General features: G+C 36.3%; 1 protein-coding gene and 1 long non-coding RNA gene across 25 annotated transcripts in view; one reads left to right on the plus strand and one right to left on the minus strand.

Moving 5' to 3' along the window:
• scrib (scribble planar cell polarity protein) overlaps nt 1-17,348 on the plus strand; it is a 117,736-nt gene that overhangs the window by 44,748 nt on the left and 55,640 nt on the right. For 12 of the 24 annotated variants that reach the window (XM_069501612.1, XM_069501615.1, XM_069501619.1 and 9 more), the window contains exons 7-14: nt 1,510-1,679; nt 4,327-4,416; nt 5,711-5,817; nt 8,338-8,508; nt 10,383-10,601; nt 11,401-11,520; nt 13,531-13,698; nt 16,756-16,822. In XM_069501612.1, the coding sequence (XP_069357713.1) occupies nt 1,510-1,679; nt 4,327-4,416; nt 5,711-5,817; nt 8,338-8,508; nt 10,383-10,601; nt 11,401-11,520; nt 13,531-13,698; nt 16,756-16,822 (1,112 nt within the window). The remainder of the gene's footprint in view (nt 1-1,509; nt 1,680-4,326; nt 4,417-5,710; nt 5,818-8,337; nt 8,509-10,382; nt 10,602-11,400; nt 11,521-13,530; nt 13,699-16,755; nt 16,823-17,348) is intronic. The other 12 variants (XM_069501614.1, XM_069501627.1, XM_069501631.1 and 9 more) reach the window with 5 other exon arrangements.
• On the minus strand, nt 7,812-9,513 carry LOC117985788 (uncharacterized). The gene is made up of 2 exons (XR_011237266.1): nt 9,210-9,513; nt 7,812-7,928 (listed from the first exon to the last, which is right to left on the minus strand). It is a non-coding gene; the product is annotated as an uncharacterized lncRNA (long non-coding RNA).

The following is a 17,348-nucleotide window of genomic DNA, read 5'->3' on the forward strand; positions in this document are numbered from 1 at the left end:
ATGTGTTGAAAGGTGTACCTAATGTATCCTACACTTCAATTTTTTGCTATGCATACTAGCTGTTTACTATGCAATTAAGCATCACTTTCTTTAACGGTGAACCAAACCATTGTGAGGAAACCTAAATGCCTGAGAGTTCTCCATAGTGTTCTCAAAGGTGTGTGAAATCTGTCAATGTGCACTCGGCCAGAGTGGTGGACAATGGCCAAACTCTTCCCGTTTTGAGAGGAGTCCCCTGCTCAGTAGTCAGCCGGCAATGAGTTGATCGTGTGATGATACTAACTGTTGCCTGTAATTATTATTTTTATGTAGGTATGCTACACTTCCATTTTTTGCTATATTATAATATGTACTAGCTGTTTAATAAGCAATTAAGTATCACTTTCTTTAACCGTGAAGGAAAACATTGTGAGGAAACCTACATGCCTGAGAGTTCTCCATAGTGTTCTCAAAGGTGTGTGAAGTCTGTCAATCTGCACTTGGACAGAGTGGTGGACTATGGCCAAACTACATTTTGAGAGGTGAGCTGGCAATGAGTTGATCATTATGATGATACCAGCTGTTACCTGTTATTATTATTATTATACACGTAGGTATATACATTCAATCTTGATCTTGTAGGTACTTTCATGCCTTAAATCACATTACCGCCTTAGTTTGTTGAATTCATAGCAGAATTCATGGATACCTCGTTCCACGTCCTTGCACGCCAGATTTGTAAGTATACCGCCAAGTTTCAGAACTTCCTCGCTGTATATTCCTTTACCTGTATATTCAATGTACTCTGTGGCAGTCAGTTATTTAGGATGATTGCTTTTCATCTGTTTGCATTGATTTCCTAGCAAGAGTTTGACAATTAGGTACCTCGGTGATTTCAAGGTAAGGTAGGTAGGTAAGATTCCAAGCAAAATTCTTTGCTTTTATCTATTTTATGCACATAACCACTATTTTCACAAAGTTTTGTAACAAAAACTAAGATTCTTTAACCACAAAACATAAAGAAATTAGGTTAGAAATTATATTTGCAACAAAAATAATAGATCTGTTTTTTTAACTAGTTTTACGGCTCTGGGTTCTAGCACTTTTGATCAAAGACTTAAGCCTACTTCACACGATAAAATGAACAAAACTTCAATTTTCGACACTTTTATTGTGATTCGACCTAAATAAATCAAGTAAAGTTATTATTTTTGTATTTCAAGTAACATCGTTCGATATTTTTCGCAAAAAATAGTTTTAAGATTAAAGGGGAAAATCAAACACAAATTTAGTGCAGTTCTTGTTATCTTAAATAGCAACACTTACTATTCAATTCAAACGTCATTTTAGACGGCCATTTAGGATGTTTATATTTAGTTGAAGCAAAAAAGCGAATGCAGTTTAGAAATAGAAATCCTAAAATTAAAGAATCTAAAATTTAGTTTAGGTTTAGGTTAGAGTACAACAGAATTAGCGCCATTGTTATCGATGCTTAAAATTTTAATTAAAATGTTTTACCTTGTTTCACAGGTTAAATTATTTACCGTACACATTAGTAAATTTAGAATTAAAAGCAGTATGGTTATCAGAAAATCAAGCGCAACCGTTATTAACATTTCAAACGGACAGGGATGAAACAACGGGAGAGAATGTTCTGACTTGTTTCTTACTGCCACAGCTGAGTTATACTCAACAGCCAGGTATGAACAAGTTATGTTATTCCATAGGTTTTGATGGAAAGTTTAGCAAAGAGGTTTCTTTTGCTTTTGGTGCAATACATCTAAGTATAGTGTTATGATGATGTTAAAAATCCAAGCTGAAATCTATGAAGTGCACTTTGATTTTGCTCAGTAAAACATATACAGTACGCGGCCGAAAGTAATGTACATCGACCTTTTGAAGGAGATAGCAGATTTGTAGAGTGCTGTCCCTGTCGTTGAGGCCGTCAAAACGTCATATAGGTATGAGTGACAGAGACAACGCTCTACAAAGAAATGTCATTCTAAAGGCCGATGTACATTACTTTCGGCCGCGTACAGTACTTAGTTAAGTATAACGAGACGAATCTTTGTTAGACACATAAATCTGTCTCGTTTTAACTCTTAAATATTAAAATCATATTCAAAGTACGCTCTATAGATCTCAGCCTTAGGCGCAATACACACTTTCGGAGTAAAATAGACCCGAGGTGCAGTGTCTTTTACGTATCAACTTAAAATCAGCTTTATTTAATTTTCTATAAAGTTGAAATTGGTATATCTACTTAATGAAAACATATATTACGAATTCGGCGTACGCGACGCCTTGAGCCGCCACAGCCAGCCAAAGTAAATAAAGCTGAGTCCAGACATCTATAGTATCGAAGAGTTAAAACGAGACAGAATTATGTCAGAGTCAAAATTGGTCTCGTTTTAACTCTAAGTAAAGTCTAAGCAAATTTAAAATATAGTACGCGACAGGTTGAAATGGCAATTGGGAGGGAACGCCCCGCACAACCGCACGGCCCTCGCGCTAATCCGGTGCGGACGAGCGCGGGAGACGTGCGGGTATGCGGGTCATCCCTCCGCCTCATACCACGATCGACCTGTCGCGGACTATATGCTCTATAGATTTCAGTCTTAAGATATTTTTATCAAAAAAGACGCTACGACACGGTTCTGTTTGACTTTGTAAATGTGCGATCGGTGGTAGCGCCTTATGCTCATGATATTTGTAATGAGAACCTGCAACATCATCATAATGCTAAAAAGTTTTTGCTTTTTAGTATAATATTTTAGCTTTCACTGTTTACTAGAAATTTAAAGTACAGAATATATTCAACAACCAACTATTTCAAAGATATATCAATGCGAAAACAAAAATTGACCAAACTGGACTGGACGTTTCGTTTCATCCGTGCCTCGAAGATCACATTTCGTTCCCAGTTACAGTTACTAACATCTGCGAATCCTATACTAAGATAATATTATAAATGCGAAAGTGTATCTTTTTCTATGTCTGCTAGCTTTTCACAACTTCTCTGTTGAACCGATTTAGACTAAATTTAGTACAGAGCTTGAATTCCCGAGAAGGACATAGGCTACTTTTATTACGAAAAACAAAGCATTCCCATGGGATGTTTAAAAATCTAAATCCACAGCGATGAAGTCGCGGGCATCATTTATTTAGTACAGAGATAGATAGCTTGCATCCCGAAGACTATATGCTACTTTTTTCCCGGAAAATCAAAGAGTTTCCACCGAAATTGACGCGGACAATGTCGCGAGCACTATCCAGTAAATAATAATCGTTGAACTTGGCAGTTAAAATTGTACCTACTCTTAGTTGAGTCGTATGCAGAGAGACCTGAGTGCCCAACGTATTATTATTCTAAGAAATACCCTCCTATTACGTGACTAGTAAAATGGAGTTCAATGTCACAATTCTCAACAGTGAGAAATACGAAGCAGAGAGATATTTTAGCGTTTAAACTATTATTTCCATTGTAATTGTTGAAGAAAATTTACTCACGTATGACGCGTTTGCAAAATGAGTCCATTTGAAAAAGGAAACCGGATGGGTTCGAAACTAGTCGGGCTACCGTCGACTAAATACGTGAGTAAAGCCGGTTTCCTCTACATTTACAGAGATATTCTGTTCTCTAAATTTTTTAAATGCACTTGGTAGACATTTCTTTATAATACGTCTAGTCACAAAGTAAGTTTCTTTATGAGCATTAAAATAAGAAAGCGCAATACAAAAAGTTACAAGCGCGAGCTGTGTGTACGTTGGATGTTATTTGGGTGAACATTACCTTGAACTGTGACTGTCTATTTGGTCCTTCGCATTGCTTTTTTGTGCTTCAACTTTAATTATTATGCAAGGTGTCTGTGACCATTTACATCTCTGTGACCATTAACATAATATTGTGGTGGTTTCTATGATTTTTCTGAAATTTGCTAAAGAGTTCAGTTTCTGCGTTATACGGTATGCCTCAATATAAATTAACAAATGACGCAGATAAATAAAGATATAACATACCTACCTAAAGCTTTTTATAATTTTTTCTCATAGAGTATTCCATTACTATATTATAGTATGTATAAAATAAGATTTTCCTCGCCGTTTTAATTCTGTGTCAACACATAAAGTTAAAATGGCAAGTGAGATCTCATTTTGTACGCATTATGGATATTTTAAAGTATAAAATATCCGTAGTATATGATAGAAAAGAAGTAATAATAATTATAATACATGAGTTATCTTTATATAGACTATTGTAAATAGTCACTGACCCCACGTTTGTTTTTGTTTTTGCCGTGTAAATATACTAAAAGTCACTTTTGCCACTTGTCACATACAAAATAGAGTTGGAACATACATCAGAGGTCGGCAGTGGCACCTGGTTCAGGGAACACAGATTTAATTCACAGTCACAAGAGCTTGATAGGATAAGAGGTAAGTTTTAATAGATGCTTTTATCATATTTTCAAGTTTTAACATGGTCCAAGAATTTAAAAAAAGACTTGAGCTATCGTGAGTTTGTGATTTAAAAAAATTGCCATTTAGGTTCTTGCCATTCTAAATTGGCGTTAAGAAGTGTTTCTTTCGAGGTCATCCGAGCGCACTCTATACAAAGATTCAAAGATTCAAAGATTCAAACGACGGTTCTTATATTTTGAATATTAACTAATGAGTCTCTTGAGCTCTTCCGACGGCCTTCCAAACAAACGATGTTTTGTTCTTACTTGAATATCATCCAATCAAATTCAAGGAAATTTTGTACACGCTCTAGAAAGTAATAAAAGTCTGGGGTTTTTCAGATATCCGTAAAAATATGTAGTTTTTAAGTTATACGTAAAGTCGTCAAAGATTTATATGTAAATGTCAAAATGTTTGTATGTAAATGTTAATACATGATAACATCGATATAAATGACAAGATAATATGGTCAAACGAACAAAATTTTTCACGGTTTTGGAACCAAATAAATCAGCGCCACCTCTTAGATACTAATGAACGACCCGTTTGAAATCCAGACGTTACTGAGGTTGCATTGGTGCTATTTTGTTTGTTCAATAGCCCTGTCCATACGGAGTAATATATAAGTCAATGCATAATAATATTTATATAATTCTTGGAAAATGTTAAAACTTTAGGAAAAACGTTACCCTATTTTACTTTCAATCTACAATTCAACGTTTTATTGATCTATTAGTAAAAGCACATCGCTGCTTCTCCACTTAATTTTAAGTTTTATACACTTATATACACTTTTTAAGTCACAATTTAAAAGATACATATTTTCACGTATAAAATAGTGTATATTTTTTGATTTAAATTTTTAAACTACTTAAAATTTGATATCTGTGTTTGTCCGTTTTCAACTGCTTATGTGTTATTGTCCGTATTTGTCAGCGCTGACTGCAATGTTATTTTGTGATGTCTTTATGAAGTAAGCAAAGAAAATATCAAAATCGGGATAGCACGGCTTTTCAATATACTTTGACTCTCAGTCCCAATTTAAAATAATTAAAAATTTCATCTTTCGTTATTAATTAATAGATATTTTTTTTATATTTAATGCAATAGATTACAGAACAAAACAGTATTAAGGCGAGCTAAATATGAGGGATAACTTGCAGTGATCTCATTTAGCAAACAAAAATAAAATGTTTTGTATCAAAGTTACATTGAAAACCATACCTTTGCTTTTATGACCAAGTTATCTAAAATGCATTATGTTTAACAGAGGCAAATCTATCGAGAGATAGAGACTCGGACGATGGCTGGGAAGAAAGAGAGGCATCACGAACTATATCCGTCAAGTTCACAGAAGACGTTCCCGAGGCCAAAGAGGTGAGATCATGCTGTTGTTTCTTACTTTGTAGAAGAAAGTCTTATTTTAGGGACGCTTCCAGAACATTCAGCCACAACTGTCGAATTTGTTGTCTCAGTATCCGTTCAAACACTAGTCACCAATGTAGAAAAGTAAGCAGTTGGTTTAGAAACAACGTCTATAATGTATTAACTAGGCAAAGAGCTTATTTAGCACTCAGCTCGATTTTAGTAACGTTAGAATAATATCAGTATTAATTTGTTACCTAAACAAAATCAGTATTACTTACATAACAACTATACAATACTGTAATAAGTTATAAGAATCTTTATATTAAATTGCTAAGATATGTTATAACTGTTATAAGATTGTGATTTTTTTCTCAGGAAAATGAATCTTAACTAAAACGTTATGTTAATCTTTGTATTATATTTATACAACTTATATTAATAATTAATGTTGTAATAAAAGTGCAGTTTCACGATTTATGTTTTATTTTATTGCATGCACTGTAAATTTATTCAGGAAGATACAAAACAAAACTGGCCGGCAAAGTTTGATTTTCGGCCTCATATTTTGTGCTCAGAAAATTAATTTTGGTAATAAGTCAGCTCACATGTGCTATATTAATAAAACTACACTTGCTGTACTTGTTCCTAGAGAACATTATTTGACGTAGCTCCCAAGAGTGAATAATGCAAATGTTCTTTGTGTTTTTGGCCATCTTAGTTATATGTTTTGTATATATTATCTTTTGTACTGCAGAGCTGTAAATATTGTTACTAAAATTGACACTAAATTACATAATTATTTAATCCAAACTAAACGATAATTACTTAGTAATACCTACCTGTTAAATATAAATCTACTTGCTCTATATTTTTAGGTAGTGTCTAGTACGCCACTAGTGCTACTTTAGTGATTCACGCTAACAAGCTGTTAAAGTTCACAAATAAGTTTGTAATGTAAAAAAATGTGATCCAAAACCAAATCTAACCACCCCGACTCCACGCAGTCTTGTCTGTTCTATCCTTTAGAGTGTTTTTGCACTGAAGGACGGCCTAAATGAAGCGAGCCTACGAGACCATGTGAAGTAAAGGGGGGAGATGGCGAGCGAAGCTAGCTGGCGACATCCGTAGCGAGCGATGCGTTGACGGAGCGAGTCTTCTGCGTAGCCCATTTAAAAAACTTGACACCCTTGGGTCACCAACTACCGAATGAGCCAATAGCACTAGTGGCGGAATAGCGATTACACCTTTTTTGACAGCGATTCCTTATCGCGAATCCCTAACAGCGATCACGCACTCACCCGATCCGAATCCGTGAAAATACCATACAAAACAAAAAGGGACGTATGTTCACGTACTCCGATCGGATGAGTGCGTAACCGCGCGCCGTAAAGCACCACTAGTGGTATACTAGACACTACCTTTTTTATCATCAAGAGAAAAATTTGGAGACACAATTCGTATCATTCATAGTGATATCTGGCACATCTATTTAACTTTCATATTGCATTTTATCTGGTAGCAAAGTCTGCCGTTATCTACTATAACATATTTCACGCTATCTTTACAGTAAACTTAGATAAATAGCAGTGATCTCACTGTGCTATCATAGATAATGATAAAACTATTCTATGGGACTGGTTGTACCTATAAAACATAAATGATTGGGTCATTTTATGCTTATCGCATATATTTTTTTTAAACTGCGTATATAACAAATAAAATGTTTTTACTAGTAGATAAAATGAAATCAGAAGATTTGTAAATAAACTGGAGGCAACTAAGCAGTTTAAAATAGTTATAATTGTGATACTAAATAAAACGTTAAAAAATGGTATGGGTAGGTACTGTTATCAAAGAAATATTTGTTGTGTTCATGTAAACATACTCGTATATACAGAAAGAGAAGAAGAGTTAGTTAAACACTATATCCAGAATAGTTATGTATAAAAACTAAGTAGATTTTTTTAATTAACATGCGGCTTTTACTATGTTAAATAGGGTAATGAAAGTCAGAAAGACAAAAATTATATTTCAAAAGTTTTACATCTAGTTAGGTGATTGCCATAGATAATAATATAACCATCGTCGCGTGTGATGTCAGCTCGCCCACGCGTTCGCATCTGTAACAGAAAATTGCTCTAGTTACTCAAATAATATACGTAGTTATGTACGAAAAATGTGATATGAATTATGATGCATATTGCCGTTATATTAATTTAATTCAATTTTTATTTTATTTTATTGAACCACCAACAGAATTATATAAAAGTTACGTTTTGTTAAGCAAAAAAAAAAACTTTTTGTCTAAATATATGCTATCGATTTTTAGGACTTAAAGCAATTTTTTCGTAACTTTCCAAGCGTGAGTGTTTATTAAATGCATCGGAACAGTTCTATATTAAAACGTTTTATGAAAACTGCCATGTTACATGCAAATACTTACATAAATAGTCTGTCAATATAATTGAAAAAAAAAATGCATAGATGGAGCCTTTCTGCAAACACACATAGCAAATATTTGTATTCAAGGTAACATCGATTCAGGAGGACAGTGAGGACACGACAACGTCCGATTCTTTCTTCGGCGCACAAACAATGCTAGGGCTGAGGAGGCCGTTAGACGTAGTGCGCAAGCTAGTTACCACACAGCGGAGGACGTCCCTGCAGAGACTCTCCTCCTCTATTACTAACCTCGCTGAGGTACAAGGCTGTGCGAATGGAGTGCAATCACACATGTATATCCCCATATACATATCTATCTACAAAACGAATCTATCTTTAATTTTACAAAACGTATCTTCTAGGCAAGCGGGCTCCAACTTAGACCTCAACATTGCTTTCTTTAAAGCATGAATGCTGTCAAGCGCAAACCTATCATGCAATAAAAAAAATCGATTTATTCTGCTTTGATTAAGCACTGAATTCGAACAATATTTCGGAGTTATATTTGGGGAGTAATCGAGTTCTTTGTAAATAATTTTAGTAAATCAACTTGAAATCAAAACGTTAAAATGGTGCTAATTTTGTTTCGAAATTGTGGAGGAATATAAAAATACCTTTATATGGTATGGTATATTGGATAGCTTTATAGATGTCTGGAAAAACACTAGTGTGAATTTGGTTTCCTTGTTTATTTTTGTCCACGGAATTTCACTAATGTATGATGAATATATAAGATAAGAAAGTAATGGTGACTGCACTCCAGTTACGCTTCATTTGCTGCCTCCACTAAGCCTCTTGGTCCTTTGTTTTCATAGGTTTTAGTTGCTCTGACGCTGCGAGTAGTGTGAGCCATGTATTTAGATAAAAACATTATTTATAGAACATTAGTATTAGCATCTCATTTGTTTCACGATCTATAAATATTATCCTTTATCTAAATTATAAACACGTATACTTACAATATCCACACAATACGGATCAATTCATTGGAACGTCGTAATCATATGTTATGAATTCGCACATATTATATTATTTACCTTGGGCATGTTCTGAAAAAATAATTTTCTTTTATATTGTATGAATGAAGTTTTGTGAACGATACACAGCATATTACCGCTTGCGCTATTCCGGCACTTTCATCAAGGAAATCGTCGTATTACATCAAACGATTCTAATTCTACTGCTGTAGATCACATGGTACTATTTGCACTGCACTTATGATGGATTTAGCCTGGATTTCGAGAGGCACGTCGTATTGCCTCAGAGGTGAAGTTGAGTGTGATATCATATCCCGTGATTCACGTCACTACGTGTATAATAAGTCTTATTAACATCACGCGTTTAATAGGTTAAATGCCTATTATAATTTTTGGTAGCTTACTGTGGCTAATTCCGTTGTACGCAATCTTTAAACTAAACCAAAATGGCACGTCTAAATCTATTGCCATCCCTTTCATAATGTTGCTTGCGGAAAAGGATAGCACTAGATTTAGACCTGTTAAATTAGTATAGTTTAGAGATTGTGTACAAGAGAATCCGGCCCCATTAGGGTTCAACAGAGAGATGAGTGTAATTTCACCACATTGACATACTTAGCACTCATTGTATTTTTTGTAGCAACATTCCTGCTTTGTAGAATTATCATTGTACTGACATTCGGGCAAAAAAAGATCTGCTGCAATATGTATTATATTTTATATCTAATTAGATTTATTAATTCTTATAGACAGAGATGAGGGATTTTGATTTGAATAATCAGTAGTTGTCTTCAAGTGTACACGTTGCACTACCTCGACGGAACCCTCATACGTTTTCTGTCTTAAGTACTTACCACATAAAGCTAATTTATGTGGTAAGTACTTAAGTAAGTACTAAGTCTTTGCCTTAGGCAATCATGAAGCTTAGTAGCATTGCTGCTTATTATTAGCAATATTGTTCACATGAGATATGCTTAATAACAATTATTCAAGTATCTTGTTTCTTTTAAAATATTTCAAAATACCACAATCCGAATAAGCATGTGCATGTGTTTTTCTAATATGTCTTAGACATTTAATTACTATTTTTGGTCATGAATCTTAGAAGTTAAATAGGACAATTGCGTGAAATCTAAACTAGTTTTTGTGTTTCAGACACCGTTCGTACGTCAGAACACGCCTCACCCGAAAGATCTGAAGGCTAAGGCTGTGAAGCTGTTCACGCGCACACCGGAGCAACACCAGCAGACACAAAAACACATTGAAAAACAATACATTGAACAGCCACCGCCGCAGAAAGTCCACGACGCGCCGACCACTAACGGCATAATCCCGACACCCCCAGAGATCCTGCACGTTCCTGAAGTCGTGGAAGTAAGTTTCGTATTCTTTTAGTAAGAATTATATACTAGCGGATACCCGGCGTGTGCTACTAAGCAAAAAAAATAAACAGGAAAAAAAAGAACTCTAAAACCATCTTCGCATTATTGACTTTCTAATGAAACTGGTTCGGGGCACATCGGTTGGAGTCTATAATGGACATAGCTGTAAGAAACATTATTTGTGTTTTGTATAATATTAAGATGAGCCGCTCCGCTTCACTCGGAATTTTTGTAAATACATACTTCCTTAATCGAGGTTCCTTAATGATTTAGCTGTACGTTTATATGTTAGTCAGTCAGTTTCTCCTATTATGGACATGTTACAGTCAAAACCGCTACCTGCTTACAACTACTTTTAACAAAAACAAGTCAAAAGTGTTTTAATTACGTATATAGAGGTTGTAAAGTAATGTTACCTGAAATTCAGGTCAAAAACTCTTCCTTAGAAGACCTATAACGAAATCGTAGCACACCGACTCTACGCGATAGAGTGTATTTTAAAGCATAAAGCTCCGTGGCGAAACGGAGGTCGAGTAGGTGAAGCTGAATGCAGTGGCGACGTAGCGAGTTTTCCGGCGTAGCCCATTTAAAACTCCAACAGCCGTACTCAGAGTCGCTAATCGTTACTTAAGATTGAGTTAAAACGAGACAGATTTATGTGAGAGATATAGCTCTGTCTCGTTTTAACTAAACTTAAGTAACGATAAAGCGACTCTGAGTACGGCTGCAAGACTAGGTTTTCTGATAGTGTTGTCCTTCAAATTCCAATGACATCTATTTTTTTTTACCAGCGTGTACAAACACCGTCGATAGCTGAAGTGTCGAAGGAGGAAGAGAGCGACAATCAAGTGGTCCCGGACAAAGATTCGTCGGAGGCAGAAAATGAAGACGAAGATTCTGAAGAACTAGAGGTATGTATGGTTATAATAATAGATAATTGTTAAACTTAGTTTTATAAGATGCTGGTACTGTTGTACACACATCCTAATTCTAAACTATGACTTAAATTGTAAGCAAAAGCGAAGAGAAGGATGGTACTACAACTAGCCTAAATTGACTTATTTGGTTCCGACTAGCGGTTTTGTTTTTCCATGCGACTGAGATAATTTTCTGCGGGGAAAAGTAGCATACCAATATAGTACTCGATAGGTTGAAATGGCAATCGGTGCTGAGGCGGGGGGACGCCACGCACACCCGCACGTCACCCGCTCTATCCCACTGAAAGGGCTTTACCTGTATTTTCTAAAATAGATTTTTGTTAATTTTTACGCTCACTAGTTTTTGATTTATCGTGCAAAATGTCGAAAAAATATGACTTTAGTACGGAACCCTTTAGTGCGCGAGTCTGACTCGCGCCTGGCTGGTTTTTTCTTTGAAGATACGGAATCTTAAAAATTGGCAGTCAGTGGGGACTGCCGTCTGAAGCTATTAGTTATTAGAATAATCATAATTAAGTATTATGAGCTTTAAAATCATTAATTTAAAAAAAACAGACGTAGGTAGGTGTAGTTCAATTTTACTGATATGTGACAGATGAAGTTTTGTGTACAATCCAATAGAACGTCTGCCGGGATTAAATTACTAACGAACGGAAAACTTAAAGTGGCTGTTATATTTACTCGCCAATAGAGTACCTAATACTAGAGTATACCGAGTACCTTGTACTCTATAATTTACAGTTACCTGTCAGTAACCAGGGAAAGACACTCAAGTCGTGGTAAACGGTTTCCTGTGTTTGCTATAAATCAAAACCTAAAGCAACTTTCACGTAAGCTGTTCTAATTCTTGTACTACATTAAAAGGAAGTTTTGTGACGGAAATACTTAAAATTACTCGACCTGCCGCGTACCTACTACATAGATGTTTGTCGGCTGAACTTACATGTTAGTCGGAGTATGCTAATTTCGAACTTGTCTGGGGTCCTTTTTCAATGGGCCTCTGCTCGCGACGCAGCGCCAAGGAGACAAGGAGAATATTGCTCTTTGATGTGGGTTGACTTTTGTCGAGTTAATACAGAAATTATATAAATAGATAATACTTGAATAAATAATTATTATTGATGTAGTTCTAACCAGTATTATAGTACTAACTGACTAACAAAATCGCCCACCTGTTTTAAATAAACGATTATGCTCTAACTCTAGCAATTAGTCATCTAATGGCATGTTACAAAAACCCTTCAATTAAATGAGCGAATTACAAATGCGAGCTTGAGAAAGTACGTGAAATCGGTTGCATAATAATATTTTGAGCAAGTTTAAAACAGGTGGGCAATGTATGTTAAATCGTTTGTTCACATAACTGTTACTTTTGACGGGACTCCAGCTACCTTTCCACCACGTATGTGCAAGGATGCGTAACGAGGAATCTTCGTGAAACCGACCAATAGAAACGTATCGTTCATTATAGCTTAGATTTTCGAACTATGTTCACTAAAGGGGGTTTGTTTTATCACGACATACCCATTGTTATTATCACATTGCCTTAATCTCAATGCTTGTGTTTGACTGATTGGTGAATTTATATACTTGGTGTAACTCTACATATTTCCCAATACTCATCACTATTGGTGTTTAATAAATTTTAGCTAAAGGTGGGTTTCATACAAATCCCTTGCTATGAAAGGCTGCCTAAAAAAGTATTGCCAAGCATCCATGCGACAAGGGCGGCATTGAAGGCCGGTTCCCGTTACATCATGCTGAAGCCGGGCCGTGTCCGTGTCTTATCGGGTTGATCGCCCTAGCCACTCGTAACACTGGTCTGTTTACAAGTCAATAGAATACCCGCCGTCGTCGTGCCGCGTCCATGCCCGTCCATGGCACGGCTCGGAACCGGTAAGGTCTAAAGTGAATCGGTCTGAAATGCCCCAAATAACTTGCTAATATTGGGTGCTAAAGCTATGGGTGTTTTGGTGGCGGTAGCGGGCGGACGGGCGCCGCGTGGCGTGGGTCGGGGTGCGCGACCGCGGGGGCCGGAGCACCAGCGGCGACAGCGGCGGCCGACTCCACCGCCGCGACACCCCGCATCACCTCAAGAACAAACGCATCAACCAGATCGATGCTACTCGCGCAAGAGATCTGATCGCGCAGGTGCTGCCTTGCTTGCCCCAAAATCACAAACCACTATTAGGGCCTGCGCACATTGGAGGACGAGACCGTAGATAATTTACAATTTGTCTATTGAATTTAATATTTATCCAATTGAAATAAGGTATATATTTCTATGCCCGGTGCTCCAGAGATAACTGCGCTAAGATGCTCCGAGGTTAACCACCGAGCATTGAAATATATACCTACCTTATTTCGATTGGATAAATCTTAAATTAAATTGATTTTAAAATCTGCCGTCCCATCCTCCTATGTGGGCAGGCACTTAAAGTTGGCGACAGAAAAAATCTGATCTTGAATTTGCATAGGGGTTGATTAATTTTGGCGGTACGAAGGCGATGGCGGGGATGTCTGTGGCGCCGGCTTGCGGTTGTGTTAGGCTCGGTTTTCTCCTAAACGGAACGGAGATCAGATGCGTTCAGAAAACCAATCAGATTTCTTAAATATGATGTGATAATTTTTTCACGTCATCTATTAAGAATCTGATTGGTCGACTCACTGAACACATCTCCTCTCCGCGCCGCTTAGATGGTAACCGGATCTTAATCATTCGACCATTTTCTTCCTGCGCAGTAGGAAATTAAAACCTACGGTCAGACAAATAAGGTCCAATATTATCGAGAGATCTTTTTACCTGTCGTCAACTGTGATTATTATATTAGCCCTTGGTTTGTCGCTGAAAATCTTAAGAGGAGCTTGATAAAAGCTAAGACTTTGTTTTTCCCTGTATTTTTATTACTCCAATCGTAAACCCACGGACTACCTGTCTTACCTTGCTCAGGGAACATACTAAAACCACATAACTTTCAGCTTTTAAGGCGCCTCGTACTCTGGGATGATCTGCTTGCTTTTTTATTTCAACACGTTTTGTATCAATTGCTTTGCCCCTCCCCCCACCTGTACTGACTTTATTATAGTTTTTACATTTCACGAAGACGAGTGGCTCATGCTTGTGTTTAAGTCGTATCGGTATAAGCAAGGTACACTAGATGTGTGCGTTTGCGAGCAATTGCTCCCGACTGATTGGTCCGACAATCGACATGCACGCACACTTATGCAATGCCCAAGTAAACGACGTAACCACAAGTAAAGTTCACTCGTCTTCGTAAATTGCCAGAGCATAATAATTACTACTAACAAACTTTATTAATTAACAATTCAACAGGGCAGATCCATTGCTTTTGATAAGTTTGTATAAAGTAAAACAAACACAACTTTCGAAAAGCTGTTTCTTCAATTATCTGCTTTTATAATCTATGTGAAAATTAATCCAAATTAAAATAACTGTCTTTAAGGTATTTTAATTGAATCCACTTCATTGAATATCCAAAATAATCTTTCACCGTTTCCGGTGAAAGAATTTTTTTTGAGCTTTTTACACAAATTTAGCTGGGGACATAAATGCAATAAATAAAGCAATATTTTTTTATTTTTATAGGATAGTTACAGATTGATAGATGATTATAAAAAAGAAAAATGTAGCCGCAGCCAATTCGCCTAGAACTTTGTTTATTGTTTGTGTATTTTTGGCATGTTGTGTAATTTGTGTATGTGTATTTTAACCGCTAACCATAACATTAATATTTTATTGTTTACTGAATACATAAGTAACTTGCTTCATTACTCTTAAAAAAAGTCTTTAAATTACCGAAGAGCTTTCAACAAAAAGATTCATGATATGATTTTCAAGAATAAATTGAATAAGATAATGATTTCTCGTGATACAATAGGTACAACTTATTAAAAATAACTTTCGCTCGTGTTCCCATTACATTATTATGATCGTAAACAGCATGGACTTCTATGTGATCTGTGGGAAAAGTTTTTGTTTTTGTATTTTCTTTACGGTATTTTGTTTTTGTACCTTCAAAAGTTCTTTCACAAAAATGTCTGATAAACACAAGTTGTCTTCGCAGTTCGGACATCAAGTGTCCAATCGAGCGTATCGGTTGATTGACGACTGAATAGAAATCATTTAAATACACGAAAAAAGACAACATGGTATAAATAGCGCGAATTCCTAGCTTGGAAAACAACCACTTTTTATGTTCCGTTCTTATAACTCTAAAATTAATTATATTGTCAAGCTATGCGCTCGCGAACTACAGATTGCTATCATGCATTCATCTTGATGCTCTGTTTTTTAACTTGACTAGGTAATTATTATGTACATTATGCCTCGCAAGAGAGTGCTGTTGTGCTGAAATATGCTGGTAAATTAGATAGCTGCGTAAATCTCTTATTCCTATTGAAAAAGGAAGACAATAGGGTCGTGAGATCTTGTCATTTATTACCACCATATCAATAGCATTATTTACCTTTTCAGTTTGAACACTTAGTCGAGACGATACTCTTACAGCAACCTGAAGTCCGATTCCTCGATTGCTTCTTGTTGTTTGTTTAAATAAAAATAATATTTGTTTTTCAAAATTAGGAAAGTAAAGTGTGTTCAGCGATAAATCTGGCTAGCAATCGCTTTGTTTCTGTTAACACGACTCAAGCGTGGGTAATTGTTGGAATACCGCGGAGTTCCGGGCTGCTGCGCGCGGGCCCTCGACCACAACGCTCACAGTAGACCCTCTGAGAGGTTCGCAGAAATGACTGTCTCGCACCGCACGCCTCCTAACAATGTTATATTTACTCCGATTAATCGATAAGTGAAATAAACTTTCTCCAGTGTTAAAGTAAAATCGACAATGAACTAAGATAATATTTAACACGTTCCCTCGGTGGTATTTATTCGTACTTAGTAAAATGAGGTGCTTGAAAGCTGCGGGTGGATGGCTCGCCCGGGTGAGATGTGTTTATAAGATAGAGAGACATTCAAAGCGAGATTTCAATTTAGATTCCGATTGCATTTTAATTTCGCTTGCCTTGCTTATGTTTTTTGAAATCATGCTCATGTTCATAAAGTTGTAACATAAACCCTGTTTACCTACATCCTGGCTATGTATTATACTTTTTTTTTAGTTTCTGTACTTACAGTGTTAAAGTGCTGAGTTGCTTGAAAAAAATTCCTATAAACTTGTTTTATTGCAGGCGATCAAAAAACGAGAACAACACGAACCGAAAACAGACGATGAAGTTGCAGAAGACATGCCCGATGGTAAGTTGTTTTTTTCTAAATCGTATCATTCAACATTTTGAACAATAGAAGCGCATATTTCCTTTTGCGGATATAGTTTCACGGTCCAGTAAGTTCACTATAACGGAAAGAAATGCTTTCGACTAGTTATCAAACTAATATTAAGTAAACTGTTGTACTTTTTTTGCATTACACAAGACGGCTAAAGGTCTGCATTGTGCACCTTTAGTCTGAAGTACTATAAGAGGATTGCGAAGTATGGCAACATAGTGCACGATGTTCGTTTAGATAGTAGTTGCGACATTGTTTCACGCGATCGTGACCACATTCGCCCGTAATGATCACGAGCATCGTTTCAAACCCGTCACTCTCGAGTCTAGCGCAAGTTCATCGCTCGAAAACCGTCACATTTTTTATGGGAACTCAGCCTTTCAAACCCTTGGATGCCAATTTCTATTTCGTGTCGAGGTGTCGACACTCTCTTATAGTGACGTTTTAGAATTTCAACTTTCGTGATTGGTATTCGTATTTAAATGCAATATCCGCT

Source organism: Maniola hyperantus, chromosome 10 (genome assembly GCF_902806685.2).
Source record: "Maniola hyperantus chromosome 10, iAphHyp1.2, whole genome shotgun sequence".
NCBI lineage: Eukaryota > Metazoa > Arthropoda > Insecta > Lepidoptera > Nymphalidae > Maniola > Maniola hyperantus.